This window comes from Saccostrea cucullata, unplaced genomic scaffold, assembly GCF_032062105.1.
Source record: "Saccostrea cucullata isolate Sc308-1 unplaced genomic scaffold, CSIRO_AGI_Scuc_v1 ctg3017, whole genome shotgun sequence".
NCBI lineage: Eukaryota > Metazoa > Mollusca > Bivalvia > Ostreida > Ostreidae > Saccostrea > Saccostrea cuccullata.
In genome coordinates this window covers 211,480-234,014 of record NW_026928612.1, presented here as the reverse complement: position 1 = coordinate 234,014, position 22,535 = coordinate 211,480, and the positions used below count along the sequence as shown (strand labels likewise).

General features: G+C 32.2%; 1 protein-coding gene across 3 annotated transcripts in view; it reads left to right on the top strand.

Annotated features, from left to right (window-relative positions):
- The first annotated feature begins 787 nt into the window (after positions 1 to 787).
- LOC134278182 (opioid-binding protein/cell adhesion molecule homolog) overlaps positions 788 to 22,535 on the top strand; it is a 40,890-nt gene continuing 19,142 nt past the window's right edge. The window contains exons 1-2 of one of the 3 annotated variants that reach the window (XM_062760498.1): positions 788 to 1,094; positions 20,812 to 20,853. In XM_062760498.1, the coding sequence (XP_062616482.1) occupies positions 1,040 to 1,094; positions 20,812 to 20,853 (97 nt within the window). In that variant the 5' untranslated portion in view covers positions 788 to 1,039. The remainder of the gene's footprint in view (positions 1,095 to 20,811; positions 20,854 to 22,535) is intronic. The other 2 variants (XM_062760500.1, XM_062760499.1) reach the window with 2 other exon arrangements.

Below are 22,535 nucleotides of genomic sequence, written 5' to 3'. Positions count from 1 at the left end.
TTTGACGAAACACTAGGACCTTGTTGCGGTGTTTGTGTGGCGTGTTTTCCCGCCACTGATATCAGACGATAAGGTTACTCTCGCGTGCTTTTTGCTGAAAGACGAAAGCTCTTCATACGCCGTGTCAACTCTAGCAGCGGCACTTGTGTTCATCTCCAGAAAAAATACACGTAATTGATATGTTTGTAACAAAATTTTGAAATTTGTAAATATTATGAATTTTTGATGATTAATGCTGAAATTTGCACTCTTACAGATAAAAATACCACGATATAACGAAGAGATGTTGACAAGAAGTTTACCGATTCAAGTGAGATTTTTTATTTTTCTTATAAACATTTCTTGTTTTATAATAAGTCTATTATAGAATATATATTATAAATAAGAATAAGTCTATTATAGAATATATATTATAAATAATAATAAGTCTATTATAGAATATATATTATAAAAGACGGCATATAAATTAATGCGTTTTGTGAAACGTTGTCATATGAAAATCTGTAGAGAATTATTTGTATGAATATTTGTATGAAGTCTGCTGCAAAAAGTTTTTAATTCCTGAAACATCATTAAATTGTCCTACATTTTTCTTTTTTAAAAGCAAATAGTGTTTGTTATAAGTATATTGTATTGCATCTTATGTATACACAAAAAAGTAAATATTTACAAGTTTTAAAAAATGAGTTGTGTTTTGATATTGACAATTGAGTGACATTATGATAAGATGGGGAAAAACTCAGATCCTTGGAGACTTAAAGAGAGCCATTTCGACCTGAATTATGTTTACTCAGTGGCAAGGTGCCCGTTCATTGGTCAATCGCCGTGAGAAATTCAACAGTAGTGCGAGAGGCGGGGCGCTCGATCTGGGAACACGCAGTGCTCTTTTCTCTGTGTTTGTCAGATTGTAAAAATGTTGTGATCCGGAATGTTAACAAACCAGAATCATAAACTGTAAACCTCAATGTAAGAAGAGGATTAACTGTTTATTAGAACATGGAATTGCTGTGACCGGTGGGATCGGTTATCATTGTTAGATATGGGCGAGGATCTAGTGTGGTGGATCACATTTAGTTTGACCCTATTGTGTAAAGGTAGGGGTGGCAGTTTTACAAAATATCAATATAACAAAAAGGTTAAAATCATTTTTTTTTTCAAAAATACACATAAAAAAAATTCTAAATGGAACTATTGTGAAATTTTTTTTTTATTTTGAAAACTGGCTTATGTTAGGTAATTTGACTTACGTTGTAGATGGATTTTGTTTTTAATGATAAACTAAATCAAAATGAACTCACCAACATTTTACTACTTAATGGGGTATTTTGATATATATTTTGAAAGAATTACTAAAGATGGTTTTGAACAAAAAGTAAATATTTTTAAACATTTGTTGACAGGTGCAAGGTTAATAAACGCTGCATATTAAAACTTAAGAATTTTATTTACAGGCAAGATTCCAACACCTCAATATTAATTGTAACATTTCAATTTTCAGATTAAGTGTATATTTCAAAAAGAATATTCAATTTTTTTTAATGAGTTACAAAGTTTATTTTTCTTTCTTTGATTAATCCATAACAGTGTGCATTTTGTTTGGATTCTATATTTAATTTCCTTTAAATTTAGACGAAGGTACCCCTAAAAATCTATATATATGTACTGTAAATGTCATGGAATACTTCTTCCATATAGCGGCGGAATGTTAAAATCAACAGAGCGCTTATTACAAAAGCACAAACAGTTAATTCTTCCGGCCAACTTGTCATAAGTAAACATATTGATCTGTGATCGATGGTCTGTATTTTTGTCTGTGAATGAAAACCGACACGGGCCCACAGCAAGGAGCAAATTACCTCCTATGGACTTCTTTGTTACCTCAAGTCAGAAGAGTTTTCATGAAGAAATAAAGCGTTTTATTTCTGTATAATATCCAAACAGCGCCGGGTCGATCTCGCACGACCTATAGCTTGATTGAAATTAGTTCGTTAAAGACAACAGAACAAGAAACAGAATTCCCTGGTGATGTCTTAAGACTGAACGTCAGCTCTTGTTTATGGCCTTAGGATATTATATGTTTTAACCAGTGTAATAGTTTCTTTTTTATTCCAGTTCTAATTTGTCGAGAGACTTTGTAAAGAGCATCTTATCTTACCCATTCTTATTATTATTTCCCATCTTACCAATATCATTTTCCAATATAATTTTTCTTTTTTCAAACAATGAAACAGTTTCTTTCAGTCCAGTTCTATTTTGTCAAGAGACTTTATAAAGAACATCCCAATCTTAATCATCTTTATCATTATTTGCAACCTTATCTTTCTTTATAATTATTTTCAACTACTTAGTATATAAATTGTTTATTAAAGAGCTTTATTCTTTCCAATTCGAACCTAAAGTGTTTTCAACCCTCTCTTAGAGCATTGGGTTCATTTGTCATATTTGGGGATACACACATGACATACATTTCAGTTGGATTTCAGTTGCATTTGGAAAACCATATACAGGTTCCAATGTCGAGATTTCTATTTATTACATTTTAACATTCTCAAAAGTGTATTATTTTCTCCTCAGGCCTCGCTGCAGCCCCAATCTGACAATTGTTTAGCCCTGTTTTCATCACAATTTGTAAATGTTGTTTTTGTAAGAGGATATCAAGTTATTTGTTACCATTTTCAAAGTCTGATGACCAGTGAACTCCAAATTTATCAACTAAATTAAGAACAGCCAGATTTCATTCTAGTTATTGTTTCTAGTGTATAAGAAATTTTATATTAGCCAATTCCATTTAGATTTTATCATTCCATTTTCGTTTTTTACATTCATTTGTCGATTTCTTTAATCATGTTAAATTAATTGCAAAGGGTGTTAACGAAACGCCAAAATCTTTTTAAAAGCTTATAAATTTGTTTCTGGTTAATGTATGTACATGTATACAAAGTTATATCTTTTAAAAATCTTAAACATATATCAAACAATATTTGCTTACCTTAGATTTTTCAAAATTTTTGCATTGTTCTTCATGAAAAAATAAATGTGAAGATTTGTTCCCATGAAAATGACATTTTTCATCGATAAAAACCTGCAATTAGTAAACAAATATTCTGTTTTTAAGTCGGTCACAATAGAATTGTAAGATTCTAAAAATTATAGAAAAGTACATTATGTATTTGCAAATTTTCCTTTAAAAAAGATATATCATCTGCCAGAAGGCAAAGTATATGAATGATTTTTTTTCTGCATTGCAAGTTACTGAAATGCAACGTGCAATGTGTAGTATAAGTTAAAATTTGACCTCATGATACCCTTGACCTGAATGTGACTGCACTTCTATAAGATCTGAGACTCGCACACTTTTTGGAAACATTTTTCTTAAAACTTTTATTTGAAGATCGACATGTTATATTCAGACTTTATTAATCTTTTTAGAAAGATAACAATTCCTCATTTTTTGGGAATCCAGTCGTAACGCTTAAGATTATTTTGTTTTACACGTATCGTCATTTGCTATGTATATATTTTAATTTTATCTTTCCTGTTGTCATGATCTTGATAAGGAATTTTCATCAGAAGTCGGTAATCTTTTAGAAGCCAATTATTTCCTTGTTTCTCCCTGGTTCTTTCTCTCTTCAATCGCTTTCACTTTAATTGACATTTTCAGAATTAAGTATAATTGCTAAGTATCATATAATTGCTATTTACTCTCTTTCTAAGATACCTGATATTTTTTATTCTTTACCAAAAAATTTAAAAACATAAAAAAGAGCCATATTGAGACGCTTTGCTACATGCATGGCAAGGTTAAACATAAGTAAGTTCAATGATGACATTAAAATAAATTGTTAAAATTTCTTAAATACAGCATGTTCCCAACTTAAAACCTTGGATGTTTGAAAATTTATTCACTTCATCGTTTAGAGCGATAAAGCACTAGTCTTAAGACTTCTAAATCTTCCTTTCTCTTTTGGGGGTCACTTTGTCCTTTAATTATCCCCCTTTATTTCCGTATGCAGCAAGTGACCCACCAACTCAGGTCTGTCTCTCCTTGGGTCCACAAGTGAATACACAGACTATGAAAAAGCTATTTAAAGTTCGGTGAGCTATTAAGGTTTTTCACAAGGGCAATAAAGGGAAATCACCGTCCTCTGGACTGTGTACCCCTCTCTTCTTCGATTGGTAGAAAATTCATTATTTTGAATTATTCCACTTGTTGGAATGATGTACATAGCAAGGAAGATAATTTTCTTTTGATTAATCGTACGACTTAACAATATTTTAATATTTTCATCCTTTAAAAAAATTGCAAAACGAACAAAAGAAAAGTACAATAAATGAAACTGGCACTTTAATTTTTTTTTTATTTTCATAATAAACAATTTATTTTTCATTCTTGCAATGAAACATACGAAAATAACGAACAGTATTCCAGATCAAACGTCCATAAAACAATAGAAAATAGGATCAGAGCAAACACCTCCAAAAACATCAGAGGTAGGATCAGGTCCATTGGAGGAGTGAGCATCCTCTGCTGACCGATCACACTCGCCGTGTGCTCCTTAAGCTTGTCATGATCAGGAAATAATGGAAAAATCCGTCGTCAATTCATTGTATAAAAAATGGACTAATAATTAGTACGAAAAATACGCCAAGGTCATTGTATCGACCATAGAACTTACGAAATGATGACTACAAACGGAAATTCTTGTTTCAGCAAATTGTTTGTCAATAATTTGAATAAATTATTGTAGATATTATTCATACGTAGGGCATACTCTTGCGTATCTAATCAATTGAGATATTTAAACTCCGTATGCAGGTGATGAAGGTATATTGCTGCATAAATAAGGGAAGTTGACGATAGAAAAGTTAAAGTCATCACGTTTATCACAGAGCTTGGTTGTTAGAATGCCATTAACGTCTTTTTTCAATTAAATTATCCAAGTATGAAATAGATGTGTCAGACTCTGTGTATCTTTTATTTCAAGTTCACAAGGATATATCGTATCAGCATAGGAATGGAAATGACCATTGTTAATTGACAATACGTCGTCGATTTATCTAAATGTCGAGTTGAAGGCCACAGCAAGTGTTTTCTTCTTTTCACGCATAAGCTTCATATGAATACAAAAATAGGTCCACTAGTAACGGACGCAATTGGTACCCTTGGGAATTCCAAGAGATTGTTGGAAGACCTGATGTCCAAAAATAACATAGATATTGCCAATCAGAATCTCAAGCATCTTTTTGATGTCGACTTTAAAGTACTTGTGTGAAAAATCCAAATGCTTTTTAACAAAATAATTTGTTTAATGACCAATGACAAGGTAAGTAAATTTACGAGTTCTATTTTTATTGAAAAAAGCAGCTGTCAATGATATCGAAAAGCCTGGACTTTAATTTATCGTGGGGAATGGTTGTGTATATATATTTTTGACTGAATGAAAAAAAAATGTTGATAGGATTTAAATTCCCAAGTGAATATTTTAAATATTCTTCTCAAAATTAAAAAATTGGAAGACAAGACATTTACAACTAAAAGTAAGGTGCAAAATTACAATTTTCAGATAACAGCGAGAAAATTCGGCTTGTTATCCCATCAAATTCAAGATTGCACGTGCGCTCATGAAGTCTCCGCGATAACGCCCGTAAACGCTTATGTCGACCGACAATTAAAAAAGTGTAAACGCGTCACCGTTATCTTTTACTGTTCATTTGGCTACCTTAATCAGTATAGTTATAAAGGGAAAATAATTTTTTAATGACCTCTATCAAAGATCACAAAAGTATAAACGTCTATAAGTCGTTCATTAGAAGGGATCAAGTCTGTTTTGATGATTGTCCAGTCGGATTTCCAGATATACCCTCTATTTTATGTATCTTGACTCATCATTGCAGCTGATACGACCGTTTGTCTGTGCGTGTTTTCTTTTCAATATATTTGACTTTGACAGATTTGGATTTCTGACGAAGTTCGATATTTTTTTTTTTCGACATCGCATGGAAATGACCAGGGTACGCCAAATTTTCATCTATAACAACAAATTTTATTTTTAAAAAGAATTTTGTGGAAAGACAGGCATACGGCTAATTGAAACAGCAATAAAAAAGTAATATGTAATCAGAGGCGCTCGATTTCACAAAAAAGGTATATATTTGTAAATTTTCTTGTGTTTAAAAGTGTTTATCATGTACATAAAAATTTGATAATTCTGAAATAATACAAAATACACTATCCTTACACCAAGCGCCTATGATATATGAAAATATTGCACGTTCGTCATTGTTATATTCAGACTTCAAACTGAAGTACTTTCATTGTTAAAGTTCTTCCGTCACCCATTCATATCAAGCGTTTGTAAACACAATTCTGAAGATTTCACCGTTTATTTTCATCAGGGATTCGATTTTTCTAATTTCGTTTTATGAAGTACATTAATTATGCAATTGAACAGCTTAACCTCCCACATTCTTACTTCCGTACAGCTATATATAGGAAATATGTTTGTTCCAAGTGTAAGCTTGCAAACATAAACTAGCCTTAAAATATTGAACAAGAAAACACCTTACAATCCTGACTGACGTCTAGTACATTGACCTTGGGTTTCTAAAAGACTTTGCCGCTTCCCTAGACGGTAACTTAATTGCTGGACAATGACAACGTCCAATCTCTGGAATTCCGCTGTTCTGAAATAGAATTACAAGGAAAATGGTTAATAAAACTTGCACCGACAAGTCACTAGCAATCACCGTTAAACGACCTGAATTTGGTCTCAATATTGATAGATATATTAGGAAAAGCTTTGTCTTACGAATTGACATATATTATAAAAATACCCCCTTATAATAAAGGATATTACAAAGTGCACATCAACATCTCTGTTTATGTAATACGCATCTGTCGGTGTTAAGCTGCCTAAGATCACACGTGCTTCCTGTTTTTTTTTATTGAATATTTAATAATCATGAAAAAAAAATTAAAGATACTGTATACGTGTTTCTTATATTAACGTTAACTTTTATAAAGTAAATACTGTTATTGTTGCCACTTTCCTCTGGTATGCCTTCCTTCATCCAGAAATTCAGGTAACCTAAAAACAAAGCTTCATGACAATCGTGATGACTTCAACTGTTCTATCGTCAATTTTCTTTACTTATGCAGCAATATTCTATAGGTTTACTGCCTGCATTCTGGGTGTTTATCATTCAGTTGATTTATTATGCATGAAGATTCTCTCTGTACGAACAATTTCTTAAACGAGGTAAGTTTTTGTCAAACAAGTCGTTGTAGCAAGAATATCATCAGTCTCGTTTAAGGTCGTCATTATGCAAGTACTATGGCCGATACAATGGCATTGTCAGCAAAAACACTCTATAATTAAGTCAAATGCTGACTGACGTTTTTCATACTGTTATATTGAAGGCCAGTGCACACTCATTGACTGCATTGTCGAAAAAGAATTACCAATCATGATAAGGAGCACATGACGGGCGTCACTAGTCGTCAGGGGATGTTCACTCCTCCACAGCACCTGATCAGTGATCTCACCCCCATTTTTTAGAGGTCTGTGTTTTCCCTGCTTCTAAATTGTATGTCTTGGTTGGAAAGGACTTATGAGCTTGAATAGTTTCCGATTACTGCATATATTCCATTCAAACATTAACCACGCATACTGCCGTCATACGATCTCATTATCAAGGTATAACTATAGATTTTAATAAAGTGGTCATAACTGATAAAGCATCGGCATATACCTTTAATCTACGAAAATCAAACATGGTTTCGATAACCTTCATGCTAAAAAATCGTTGAATTTACCAAAATCAACAGCTTAAAAACTTACGACTTTTCAACTTTATACACAACCATTCCCCACGATAAATTAAAGACCAGGCTTTTTGATATCATTGACAGCTGCTTTTTCAATCAAAATGGAACTCGTAAATTTAATAACCTGATCATTGGTTATTTGCAAATTTGTTTTGTTAAAACACATTCTGATTGCACAAACAAGTACTCTGACGTTAACGCGAAAGAAATGCTCGAGTTTTTGATTGACAATATCTATGTGGTTTTTGGAGACCAGGTATTCCAATAATCTATTGGAATTCCCATGGGTATCAAATGCGCTTCGTTATTAGCAGACCTATTTTTATATTCATATTAAGCAGAATTTGTGCAAAATCTTACACGTGAAAAGAAGAAAACACTTGCTGTGGCCTTCAGCTCGACATTTAGATAAATCGACGACGTATTGTCAATTAACAATGGTCATTTCCATTCCTACGTCGATACGATATATTCTGGTGAGCTTGAGATAAAACATACCACAGAGTCTGACACATCTGTTTCATACTTGGATATTTTACTTGAAAAAGACGTTAATGGTAAACTAACGACCAAGTTATATGATAAATGTGATGACTTTAACTTTTCTATCGTCAACGGAGTGTATATATCTCAGTTGATTCGATACGCAAGAGAATGCTCTACGTATGAACAATTTCTGAAAACGAGGTAAATTATTGACAAGCAAGATGATGAAACAAGAATATCAACAGTCTCGTTTAAAGTCATCATTTTGTTAATTTTATGGTCGATACAATGACCTTGTCAGCAAATTAAAAAAAAAAAATTGTTAGTCCATTATTTATATACTGAATTGACGACGGATTTTCCCGTTATTTCCCGATCATAACAAGGAGCAAACGGCGGGTGTGACCGTCAGCAGGGGATGCTCACTCCTCCATGGCACCTGATCCCATCCCTGATGTTTTGGAGGTCCGTATTTGCTCTGCTTCTATTTTGTATTGTTTTATGGACTTTGATATTGAATTCTGTTCGTTATCTCCATATTCCTTCTTGTAAATCAATATGATATTTGTGCAGTCAGGTGGAATTTGGCGTCCAACTGTATTTGCAATTGGTATAGATACATATATGTATGTGTATCATTGTTGAAACAAAAACCTGTTATTACGAAGTTTTCCAATAAAGCCACCTTTATTCATTATGTAGGGAGAGGGCTTACATAGACTGTCTCTGCTGCCCAATCCCATTCACTTTTAAATCTTTGAAATTATTTAATTAATGTGTTTTAATATATACAAATATACCGGCCTGAAGCATCAAATGATATGGGACATTTTCGTTCAATACTTTGCTAACGTTCATGCAATCACAAAACAATGTTTATAAATCATAAAGAAAATACAAAGTAAAATGCATCAATTTACAGGAAATAATACTTCCATGACAATTTAAGGGAATTTCATTTATTAAAGTTCAGTTTAAGATATGTGAGTATGGTTTTTGTTTGTATATTGTTATCCTTATTATTTCTGTCTGAATTCTGGATAAATATTAAGAAGTCCTTCATATGCTCTCAGAGAGATGAAGCGTTTTAGGTGTTTATTAGACAAAATCGGTGAAGTCAAACCTGCCGTTCCAATTTTTAGACCGCAACTAATCAAAGAATGCTTCATGAATAGCATGTTTTGGCACCAGTTTCCTAACTTTCGAACAAAATTTGTAACTAATGTGAAGGAGTAATTTCAGATGTATTAGGAGACAACATACGTGCTTTAAAAAAGATATTTTAAAAGTGTATTAATTAAAAAAAAAACAGGACTTTTTGAAAATTAAATTCTCAAAACTTTTTGAACATCAATAGCATCAAAACATGTTATTATTTAACCCATAATGTAAAGATTCCTTTAAAAGAATTTAAAGAACAGGCTTTTTTGCTATCATATACAACTGCCAAAGAAAGAAGTCCTTAATTTTCATCTTGTGATTGTTTTCTAAATTTTACTTTATTAAAAGTCATCCTGATTCTAAATAAAAGTACTCGGAAATTAATATCAAAAAGAAGCTGCTGGAGTGCTTGATTTCCATTACCTGTGGGGTCTGTAGAGACAAGACCTTCCAGCAATCGGTTAAAAGTCGAGGGACCATTTATTATGCTCCTTTATTAGGTAAGCTCTTTTTATAGTCCTGTAAATAAGAATTTATCTTAAAAACGTTTACATAAATATAATGAAAATCTTGTCGATAAATTGAAATTTAGATATACCGATGGCGTTTTGGCAATAAGATCTAAATCTTTCAATTCATATTCGACCCTATATCTCCAAGATTTCCAAAACGAAGGACAAAACAGTCGATTTTATCTGTTTTGATCAAAACTATACGTCAATTAATAATTATATTTTTATATTACCAACAATAAAATTCAATTTGAATAACTACACCTAAACCTATATAATAGCTATACTGAATTACAAAACCAATAACAATCCTAAGAAAGATACAAAGAGTGTTCCAGTTGATTTTGTAAGAAGCTTTACTCCCCATTTAGATATTATCAGCCTCTTTCTTTACTCCTCACTAAGCTATTTACAGTAGTGAAGGAGAAACTTCAGGAGTACTACATCACAAATTTATTTGAGAAGTGGTTTAAATCAGATGTGGACATTTAAAAACTCAAAGGAACTTCAAGAAAATAACCCGGTACATATACAGTTGCTTTTTCAATAAAAATGGACATACTTTCTTACCTTTTCATCGATTATTTGCCTAAATATTTTACTAGAAACAGTCTGATTGTACACACAAGCACTCTGGAGTTGATATTTATTAAGATGCTTAGTTTCTGACCGACAAAATCTTTGTACTTTTTGGAAAACAGGTCTTCAAACAATATTAATCTATTGGAATTCATATAAAAACGATATTTTACATGATAAAACAAAAACACTTGCTGAGGCCTTTAACTCGACATTTAGATAATATATCGACACGTATTGTCAATTAACAATAGTTATTTCAATTTATATGTCGACTCGATATATCTCAGTGATTTTGTAACAAAATAAACCACCGAGTCTTTCGTATACAAAAATTTCGTATTTGTATATTTTACTGAAATAGAGTTTAACGGTACCTAACTGTAACTAACATCAAAATTTTATGATAACATGATGAATTCAACTTTTCAATCGTCAACTTCTCTTACTTACATATTCACTTCTTGGGTTTATGTCTCAGTTGATTTGATATATGCATTTAATTAAGGACATGCTAAATGTATGAACAAGCTTTGTGATAAACTTTATGTCCTCAAGTTTTTTTAATTGACAGCTCCACTTACCTTCTACAATCAACACGCATTTATCATCGATAAATCCATTTCAAAAGACACAAATACAACAGAGTCTATAGCACATCTGTTTCATATTTGAAGTTTTACAAGAATTTTACGTTAATTCTATCCTAACAACAAAACTTTATGATAAACGTGACGACTTTAATTCAGCTCTTCTCTTGTTATTTTTTATACCCTTGCTTGAAAAGTCGGGATGTCTGTCGGTCCGTCTGTACGTCCGTCTGTTACGCTTTGGGGTACCCATCTCTTATCCGCAACTCCTCTTTTACCACTGAATGAAATTTTCTCAGAATCTTTTTTATATAGTGTCATATGATTATTTTTGATCGGACACATATTTTGGGTTTCTCATGTAAATGACCATTTTTCTTTTCTATAATATTACAGGGTACCCATTTCTTATACCCACACCCTTCTATACAACTGAATGAAACATGGAGAAAACAAATAAAACTGATGATAGTTTCACATTTTCTTTAATAAATAATGACATTGTGACCTCCTATTTTACTTCTGATCTGACACTTTTTTCTGGTTTCCCGGTGCATAACATTTACTTTGCCATTATAACGTTTTCGGAGGCGGGGGTATTAAGGGAGCTCATTGCTCATATAGTATCTTTATTTTACGAAGCAATATTCATTTTTCACCTGCTTGGGGGAGGGTTATATCTTTCAGTAAATCCGATACGCAAGAATATGATCTATTTACAAATAATTTCTAAAACATGTTAAGCCATTAAAAACAATTTGATGAAACAAATAAAGGATATCATTAGTCATTTGAAGACACAATTTTGCAAGTTTCCTGGTCAACATATTGATCTTCAGCAGATACACAGTAAAATATATAATTATATAAAGTCAAATGCTGGCTGACGTTTTCATATATAAAAATTGTTAATGCATTTTTATACACTGAATTTTCAAACTTTTCCCATTCTTTCCCTCATCACGAATAGGATCACATCCATGTAAACACTCTATGGCACCTGATCCCACCTCTGATGTTTTAAAGTTTATTGTATGCCTTGTTCCCAATTTGTGTCGTTTAATTGGACTGTGATCTTAAAATCTGTTCGTTTTCTACATATTTTAATTTGCATATTGCCAAAAGTCAACATAAAAGTTCTGTGTTCTATTTAAAGAGTTATTTTTACCATTTCTTACCTGAACATAGTATTACTGCTTGTCTTTTTACATTATAACTGTCACTTTTTAAGAGACATTTTCATTTGAATTCGCCTAATTCATCCATTTGCAACGAGCGAAAAGAAATCTAAGACGAAAACTTGCTTGAATGTAGTATGAAGTAATATATGATCTTTTCTTCTGTCATATTTTACTACCGAAAAATAAGATCCACGTTTGTCTCAGAAGCAATGTACCTTTAGAGAAGGCGTTTATGAACACATTTCTAGCTAATTTTAACAAATTTCCATGTGATTTTACACTCAGAGGGATGCAAACACTAAAAGTTTGATAAAAATCAATCAAAAATCGTCTTAATTTTTATTTTTTAAATTGCAACACGTTCAGGGAAATAACATTAAAATTTAAACACCTACTGTCAAAACTGCTATTTTAAACAAAAACAAGAATTGTGGTCACTGATGAAGATATAGTTTTCAAAATGATGTTCCCACGGTACAATATGGTTGTACTATGTGAAATATCATTAAGAGTAGCATGGAGACCGGTGCTTCCAAAACCATCTTTTTGTGTACGTACTCTCACCCACCAGGAACATTTTAATGCTCTGGTCAGCCCTTGATTGTAAACTTTGTCAAGTAGACGTACTCTGTGAGACAAGTATTCATTCATCGAACCCCAGGGATCTCGGCACATGCTGTCCGAACTCTTTATCTGTTTTTAACATTGTGTTTAATATACTAGTAAGTAAGGATCATAAACTCTATTTATTTCTTTTTTTATGGTGTTTAAATAATTAGGACCAGATACATCTACTTCTCTCTGAGGATGTGTATCCATTTTATTTTTGCACCTATTTTTTCGTATATAGCGCGGAAGCGTCTTTCTTTCTTGCTTACAGTGGCCAAAATATAAGGGTCAGTCCTAAAGGATGCCATCCTTGAGAAATATTTGTTGATGGTAATAATTAGTCTGGGAATACTTCTATGTTTTGGTGGACTAAGTTAATGACTCTGATAGAATAGGTAAAGAGTCTCGCGTCTGAATACAACTAATTGTGTAGTAAGTGGGTTTACCTCGGGGTATTTTCACGGTCTCGGCCAAGTCTCGTGAGAGTTCTGGACGTTGTTGGCATTTTTACTTTATTCACCGCTGTAAAATTACACCTTATATTAGATAAAACGGATAATGTCAGAAATCGATACGTATTGTTTAAGTGTATTGTCAAATCTGGGCGATAACTAAAGAATCCGGCAGTAAACCAAAATGGTCAATAGAGACCTTCGACTAAACACCGGAACATCACGTCGTGTTTTGTGACCATTACATTCTCGTTATTAATCTTCTCAATCAGAGCAATATCGGCAAACATTTTCTGAGGTGTTTTATATTTTTTATAACGCTTCGATGAAATGATAGCGTCTTGTGCCTGATTTATAGTCGTGTTTGAATGGGATTCTTGATTTCAATAGTAGGTCTCCTGCGATGAAGCGATATGATGTGTTTGTGTTTAACTGAATAAGAAATTTCTTCAGAGTAGTTTTATCTGACAAATCGCAATTTGAAATGTTACACATGTTGGATCTATGAAGGGGGGTTTGTTTATGGTGGTGATAAGTATTAAATGATCAAGCAAAGCAAAAAAAAGCACATCTAAATTTGAAATGAACATCAGATATTTCGTCACCTCCTAATGGATATTGATTGTGAGTTTGAGACTCATTTCTCGAGCATACTGATGCATACGATATATATGACAGAAGTCTTGACATGACAAACACAGCTCACTCCTTTTTTGATTTTTTTTTTTTTGCACAAAATAAACTCTTAATACACCCCCCTCTCCCCTCCTACCGCACACGTTCACTCCTCATCAGTTTCTTCCTCCGAAAAATAGCAATTTAAAGTCAATTCTTTGTGCCTTATACTTAGTGACTTTTTGACCTATCAAGAATTTCCAATATTTAAATAAAAAAAAGCTATTATAACAGAAGGATTTAAACAAACGATTGATATTAGTTTTTTTTTTTCCATTTGAGATAGAGTTCGATTTTGTAACAATCTAAATGCTATGCAGTTTTAACTACTTTGGGTAAACATAATTATGTTGAGCACATTTAAAGCTGACATATCTATAATAAATATCATTCTATTGACACACATGCTAATAATTTAATTTAAGGGGGGGGGGGGCGACTGTGGTTACCATTGCGCAATATATCATAGTAAAATGAAGCGTATTTACTGTTTTAAAGCAACTTTTTTCACTTAGTTAATAAAACTAAACAAAAATAAGAAATAACGGGTCGTGTTGGCAACGAGTACCCAGTTAACCGTCGAATGATGCGAGTATCGGTTAATAAAACTGCTATTCGGTTACTCGGATAAAAATGCATCTTATTTCATAAATAATTAAAAAATAAAATGTTAATTTGTTTATAAGCCTATTCGTAAATATTTTTCTAATTTTCTTTACCGTTAGACTTAATGATCAAGTGTTTCACTATTACGATCGATTTGTTTTGATTGCTTTTCACAGTTAATTGATATCTTTGATCGTCAGCAGGTTATACAAGTTTTGAAGACCCGAATTATGATTTCCTCATTAAAAAAATTAACAAGATGCCGCCAAAGACATATATATAGCTTGGAAGTTTTTATTAAGAACTGCTGATTCGATACCTGTAAAATGTAAATTTGAATTGGAGTTACCGTGTACAGCTGTGACTTCAAAATTCTAAGCAATTATTCTCCTTGATCATTACGTATATCGGGGGTCAAAAATTAAAAGGAACATTGAATATCTAATTTTCTTCCGTTGATTTAATTATTTTTTTTTAACTATAATTACATATATATCAAAATTCTTTCTTTTTCGTGCTTGTGTATCTTTAATTAAGTTTATAAGTAAAGATCATTCACATACATCTGTGTTTTATTATTACCGATGAGCAAAGGATGAGATAAATGATATATATGAATATGAATAAATCATCCGAGTAACCGGGTACTCGATCGCAAGATTGAGCGAGTAACTGGTTACTAAAAATCGTCCGATTTGCCAACACTAATAACGGGTCGAAAAAATTTATTATAATTCTAAATAACTGAATTTTAAAACGATTTTTAAACTGACAGGTAGATTGGTGTGGTAATAGTGTGTTTTTGACGTTAGGTAACGTGGCGCTCTCAAAGATGGGGTAATAAAAATGTTATAAAATAAAAAAAATACACAGATGTTCTTGAATGTTAAAACATAGGAATTTGATAATTGATGATCATATTTATAATTTTTTGAATAAATCCTTTGTATGCGTCATATTTTGTAGTACATGTACTCTATAAAAACAAGGAAATTCGTAATTTTTTTGGCATTTTGAGATGTCCCCTCTGGAAACAGGGCGGTAGAATTTTGTGGTTCTTACATATAATGTACAATATAGTATTACCCATCATATATTATGGTTTGAGCAAAAAGTATATTGTAGTATTTGTATAATTTGCTATAAAGTGCGAAAAATTGGCACTTTCCCATATATCCCTACAGTAAATATACCTGAGACGGTCCCTTAAGAATACCGGGCGGTAGATTTTCCCCAAACTTTGCATGTAAACTTAAGTTAATGTAAGTTATATATGATATAAAAATGAATAGTTTCGCTATTGTAGTTTTCACACAATAAAACTCAAGTCGGCCCCCTTAAATGACATTTAAAATATGAAATAAAATTTGCGTGATCAAAATGAATAAACTTTCTTCTCTTTTCTAAACTTGCAATATATATATGAACAGTTTTTAAGCATAGGATGAGTTTCTTGAACTTATAAGATGTGTAATTTATGATGGACTTTCTTTTTGGGCCTCGGACAAAATGAGATAGATCCCCAATTTTCTAAAAGTAATTCATCTCTCTCTTGCTAATTTGGCTCTATTGTGAAAAAATTAAGAGAACAAATTCACAACTGTCCTTCTCCAGTGGTGCCTTTCTTGAGAGCGAATCAATGAGAACCCGTGTAGCTGTCTTGACGAGAACAAGTTTTATGATGGCGGAATGATGTTCCAACACCATATCGGACATTAATTGGAAAGCGAATCGGATCTAGACCATCTTGGTTCTGTTATTAGTAATTTGTGTTTTCCGTTTATGTACAGTACCCTAGAGACAAGAAGAAAAGCGCCATCTACGCTAAGTCCAAGCAGAAGAAAGGGAAAAATGACTAATCACCCGTAAGAGGGTTCACGAGTAAGTCCTTACCATGTGGAATCCCTCGGGGTCTTGTAATTATCCATCATTGCTGAGTTGATACGCGGTATATATTAAGTTTGTCTATAAGATACAGTATTATGACAAAGCCGTCATTTGATTTCATATTTATTCACTTTTACTGATCATGCTAATAGATTGTATCTGTATATTTCTTTATCATTAGAGCATCTCACCATCACGCTACTAGTACGTTCTTGTAATGCTAAATAAATTGTTGAGAGGCTAATAAAATTTCCTTTAGACAGACCAGCTGATGTTTCAAATCATATGACAAGCAGTAAAGCAAATCTAGTTATATTTTACTCACGTACACTACTTATTGTGCGTCCATGTAAAAATGTACTTATAAACCATAAATACATGCATCAAATCGGAGATGTCACGCTTCAGTATTAAAAGGAATAATACAAAACCATAAGGTCAGAGAGATTACAGTGTAAAAGCATCGTAAAACACTGTTGCAGTGTCTAGACCTTAAAGATAAAATGTGTAAACGTTTTGAATCATTTATAACTTAATTAAATGACTTTGATTACAAGATTTCGGATGGAAACTGCCCATCATAGTCGTAAACTTTAAAATATTTTCAGTTTCTTCTCTGAAACGGTTGAACCAATTTCAACCAATTCCGGTATGAAGCAAGTAATGGCTAAGGGAAAAAAAGAAATGAATTTCTTTGTCCCGTCTGCATTTAGCATGAGAGATGGGGTCAAAACCATAAAATTAATGGAATCTGTAAAAAAAAAAATTCTTCATTCCAGGACATTAAAAAGTCGAACTTTTTGACATTGTTATGGTAATAATCATTAAGCCCTTAACTTACCATAATTTTTTATATTTATGGTTTCATGATCAGGGCTCGGTATCTAGGTGGGGCTCTAAGGATCATGTACTAGTAAATGTAATGAAAATGCGCTATGCAACCCTTTCCCACGATACTGTAAATCACTTTTTATTCGCTAGAACTTTATTTTCGCGTAATTACGCGAGACAGTGTGCTCGCGAAAATTAAATTCTCGCGTATAAAAGTATTCCTTAAGATTATATAGAACAATAACCACTATTCGTGAAAATTTTGTCTCGCTAATCAAGAGTCAATGACTATCTCGCGAAAATAAGGTGTCGCGAAAATTTAGTGATCTACAGTACATTAAAGTCCAGGCTTACTTGACATCATTGACAGCTGCTTTTTCAATAAAAATGGAACTCGTAAATTTACTTACCTTGTCATTTGTTATTTTCAAAATTGTTTTGTTAAAAAGGCATTTTTGATTGTACACACAAGAACTCTGAAGTTGCGTCCCGCTATTAACAGACCTATTATTGTATTCATATGAAGCAGAATGCGCTCAAAATCTTATACATGAAAAGATGAAAAACACTACCTGTGGGCTTCAACTCTACATTTAGATACCGTGGATCACTTATTTTTTGGCGACACCTTATTTTCCCGACACAGTCAATGCTCTTTATACGCGAGACTTTTTTTTAAGGATTTGTGGTTATTAATCCAAAAGAATGCTATTTTTTATTCGAAAATTGAGTTTTTTGCGATCACATTGTATTGCGTAATTGCGCGAAAATAAAGCTCTCGCGAATGAAAAATAATTAACAGTAAAATGTGGACAACATTGTTATTTAACAAAAGCTATTTCAATTTATACGTCGACATAATATGTCCCGGTGAGCGTGAAATCAAAGATACCCCATAGTCTGGTACATCTATTCAGTATTTGGACATATGTTTGAAAAAAAAGACGTTAACGGTAATCTAACAACCCAGATTTATGATAAAAGTGATGACTTTAATGTATTAATTGACAATTCCCTTACTTATGCAACAATACGAGGGTTCCCTGCAAAATTTTGGAAAGTTGTCTAGATAAAATATATAGAAATAACGAACAGAATTCAAGTTTAAATGTCCTTTAAACAATACATAATAGGAGAATAAAAAACACAGACCTCCAAAACATCAGAGTTGGGATCAGGTGCCATTGAAGTGTGAGGATCTTCTGCTGACCGGTCACATCTGCCGTGTGCTCCTTGTCAGGATCGGGAAATAACGGAAAAAAACCGTTGTAAATAATGGACTAACAATAAATATGAAAATCTTCAGTCAGCATTTGACTCATTGATAAATTGTATTTGCTGACAAGGTCATTGTATCGACCTTAGAACTTACGAAATGGTGACTTTAAATGAGACTGCTGATATTCTTGTTTCATTAACTTGTCAATAATTTACATTCTCTTAGAAATTGTATATACGTAGAGCATACGAGATATATAAACTCCGTATGCAGGTGATGAAGGTATAATTGCTGCATAAGTAAGGGAAGTTGACGATTTAAAGACATCACATTTATCATAGAACTTATTTGTTAGATTACCATTAACGTCTTTTTCTAGTATGAAATATATAAAAATATCCATATATGAAACAGATGTTTCAGAATTTGTGGTATCTTTTGTCTCCGACATAAGTATGGAAAAAACGATTGTTAATAGACAATACGTCGTCGATATATCTAAATGTCGAGTAGAGGGTAACAGCAAATGTTTTTATTTTCTTACGATGTATAAGATTCTGGACAAATTTGCTTTATATGAATTAAAAAATAGGTCTGCCAATAACGGTGTTCAATTGGTAGCAATGGGAATTCCAGAAGATTGTGGAAAGACCTGGTCTCCAAAACCACATAGACATTATCAATCAGAAACGCAAGAATGTTTTTGATTTCATCTTCAGAGTACTTTTGTGTATAATCAGAGTGTTTTCTTTAACAAAATAATTTAACAAATGACCGATGACAAGCTAAGTAAATTTACGAGTTCCATTTTTATTGATAAAACAGCTGTCAATGATATCGAAAATCCTGGACTTAAGTTTATCGTGGGGATTGATTGTGTATAAAGTTGCAAAGTCGAAAGTTTTTAAGCTGCTGATTTTTGATAAAGTCTTGTGACTTCAAATTTTGCAAATGTTCCTTAAAATATTTAAGTATCCACATCTGATTTACACCACTCATCGAATATATTGTTTGACATGTACAGTACTCTTGAAGTTTCTCCTTCACTATTGTTAATATCATAGTGAGGGGCAAAAGAGAGACTTGGTTGAACATTAATCGGAGCCCGATTTGTATCTTTGTAAGGATTTTTGTGAAGTTTCGAAAGCCAATATAGATATGGTAATTCAAATTAACTTTGGTTGTTTGAGATATTAAAAATATTCATAACTGACATATAATTTTGATGAATTTCTTCCTTCGAAAGGGAACGTTCTGTGAATATAAATTGGATTACACTTGTAAAATTAAATCCATGTTCTTCTAAAATGCATTGAGCTTTACAAACGAAAACAGCTTTACAAACGAAAACAATGTTGCTATCTGCTTTGTCAACGGGAACCAGTACGTACTGATCATGTAATCTCTATGTAATAGGCACTAAAAATACGTATACAGCAAAGGTTCCAGACATAGATTTAAATAATAGCATCATTTATTTATTTTTTTCGAAAATTTTATGAATTCATCTACCCTCATTGAGAACGAAGAGAAAACAGGTAGAAAGCCCCTAAACCCATTTGAAAATCTTTCCATTGACAGTATGAATAGAAATGAATAATTTTCAAAGTACTGTGCTCCATGATATAAGGACATTTTTGAGAGAAGTTATTCCCATTCAGATTTTTTATTTGCTAAATACGATATAAATTTTGTGTAAATGTGTTTCTTACAATTGACCGTTTTGGTGAGGTTCAATAATATCCTTTTGCATCAATATATTACAAGGGTATGACTAAAAAATACCCCCAAGAACTTAAAGTATGATTATTATATGAACATATTTTCCTGATGATTCAAATTAACCTGAACATTATATAGGGTTCTGTCACTGACAATGACAGCACTAAGAAATGAACAGTTTAAAGTTTTGGTGGATTTTAAATTAGAAGTTTTTTTTAAATACGTCTATACAAACCATTGATTTGTTTTATTTTGTAGGAATTGCAACTGAAGGTTCCAGAATGCAGAAAAAATTGAATTTTATCATTGCTGATTACCTGACACATTATTTAATATACAGTATTTATAAATAAATTTTTTTCAGCATTTTACAGAAGTCCTCAGAAATTTTTTCACCAACATCTATTTTCATTTTACATCTTATAATTAGGTTTGCCCCTTTTAAATTATAATCATTTCTATTAATATTTTAGGAGGTTGCCTACAGGATGCTACCATTCCATATGATCTGGAAGGTTTGCGCATGCGAAAGCATCACAATCACAAAAGGCGAAAACGTACTCCAAAATCTGCGAAAAATTAAAGCCTTGATCACAAATTATATTTTTTTAACTTTATAAAGACCGATGTTTGAGCTATCAATATTGAAATCTACGATCATTTTGTTGTGTAATTAGATTTAGTTCTCGCCTTTAGTGTCTTGTGGTTTGGCACTTGTCATTCGTCTCTCATTCTCAAGCAAATGCTCTGCGACTTTCTGCGCGAGTAAATGTTCATTAGCTGGCATCTATAGGGCAAGCAGCATGAACGACGCACTGAGCCACCAGGAACACAGCACCACTTATAGAATTATAGAACTCTATATATTGATATAAGCACTCGTAGGTTTCAACGATGACACTTCTGGATGGCACTTTTTATTCACACTCTAGATAATACACATTATATCTCTTTTAAACACAGGTATTCTGGTAAAGCGGTTATTCTTTGTCGGAGGGTGGTCTTCCGACTGTTCAGGTTTCAATTCTAGTTTTAATTTTAATTACTCTGTCAAGTATTACATTGTGTCCAATATGTTCTAATCTTCATATGTCTTTCGCAAATTGTTGTTTCATATTGGAATTGCACGCTCTCAAAAGCCAACAGACATCAAAAAACAATATATATTTTTATCAGAAATTTTAATTTTTTTTTTAAATCAGATTAAAAATCTGCGTTTTAGCATTTGTTTGGCTATAGCAATATACATAAGAAAATGAGGCAAAGTCTGACATTTTATTTGTTTCGTTCTTGAAGAAAAGAAAAATTAACTATTCATTACTAACAATTAAACTTTATATTATACGAATAATATTACAATTTTGCTCTTCACTGAAGAATGATAATCGTAAATTAATGATTTTTTTTCTTCAAAAATATTGTTTTCATATTTGTAAATGATGAAACATGTATTCCTTCGTATATTGTTACACCACCATCTTAAAGTAGAACACAAACACTTCTAGCTTTTGTTACTTTTTTTTTTCAAGACTTTTCACTTAGAAACAGTAATTAAGTCATCTTGTCTGCAATTTCATGGATACGTAGGCCAATTTTGCCTTCAAGAAATGAAAACAATTATTTGGAGACGAAATGAAAACAGACGGTAGTCGTAATTGTGTAGGACTTGTCTAAATTGTTTATTCTAGAAATCAATAAATTGTATCCCAAGGTATCCAAAAACTATTTCCTCTCCCCATTTCTGCCAGTTAACCGGCTTTTCCACGCAATCTTGTCATGGCCAGGGAAATCTAAAATTCAGATTCACTAAAACGTATTTGGGACCTCGTTCTTGTGTCTCATGCTCACACTTACCGTACAACTATTGGTCACGACATCGTCACTTTTATACCGTAAACCGTTGATCACGACATGGGGCTTCCGGTGATTCATGGTTGCCTTTTTTTTTTATAAACAAGGGATAAGGGATGTTTATTTTAGTGGGCCAAAATATTTTGAGTATATGAAAGAGAGAGAGAGATCACCTAAAATTTATTTTTATGACATTTTTAAAATTTCATTATGTTAAAAATGAACGACAAAGGTTAAATATGTCTGTGTACATCCGAAAGTGCACATACTTTCAAAACATATTTTGGAATGTTTCAATAAATAAAAAAAATCTTCCTATCAATACTTCATAGCTAGTCTTATATTT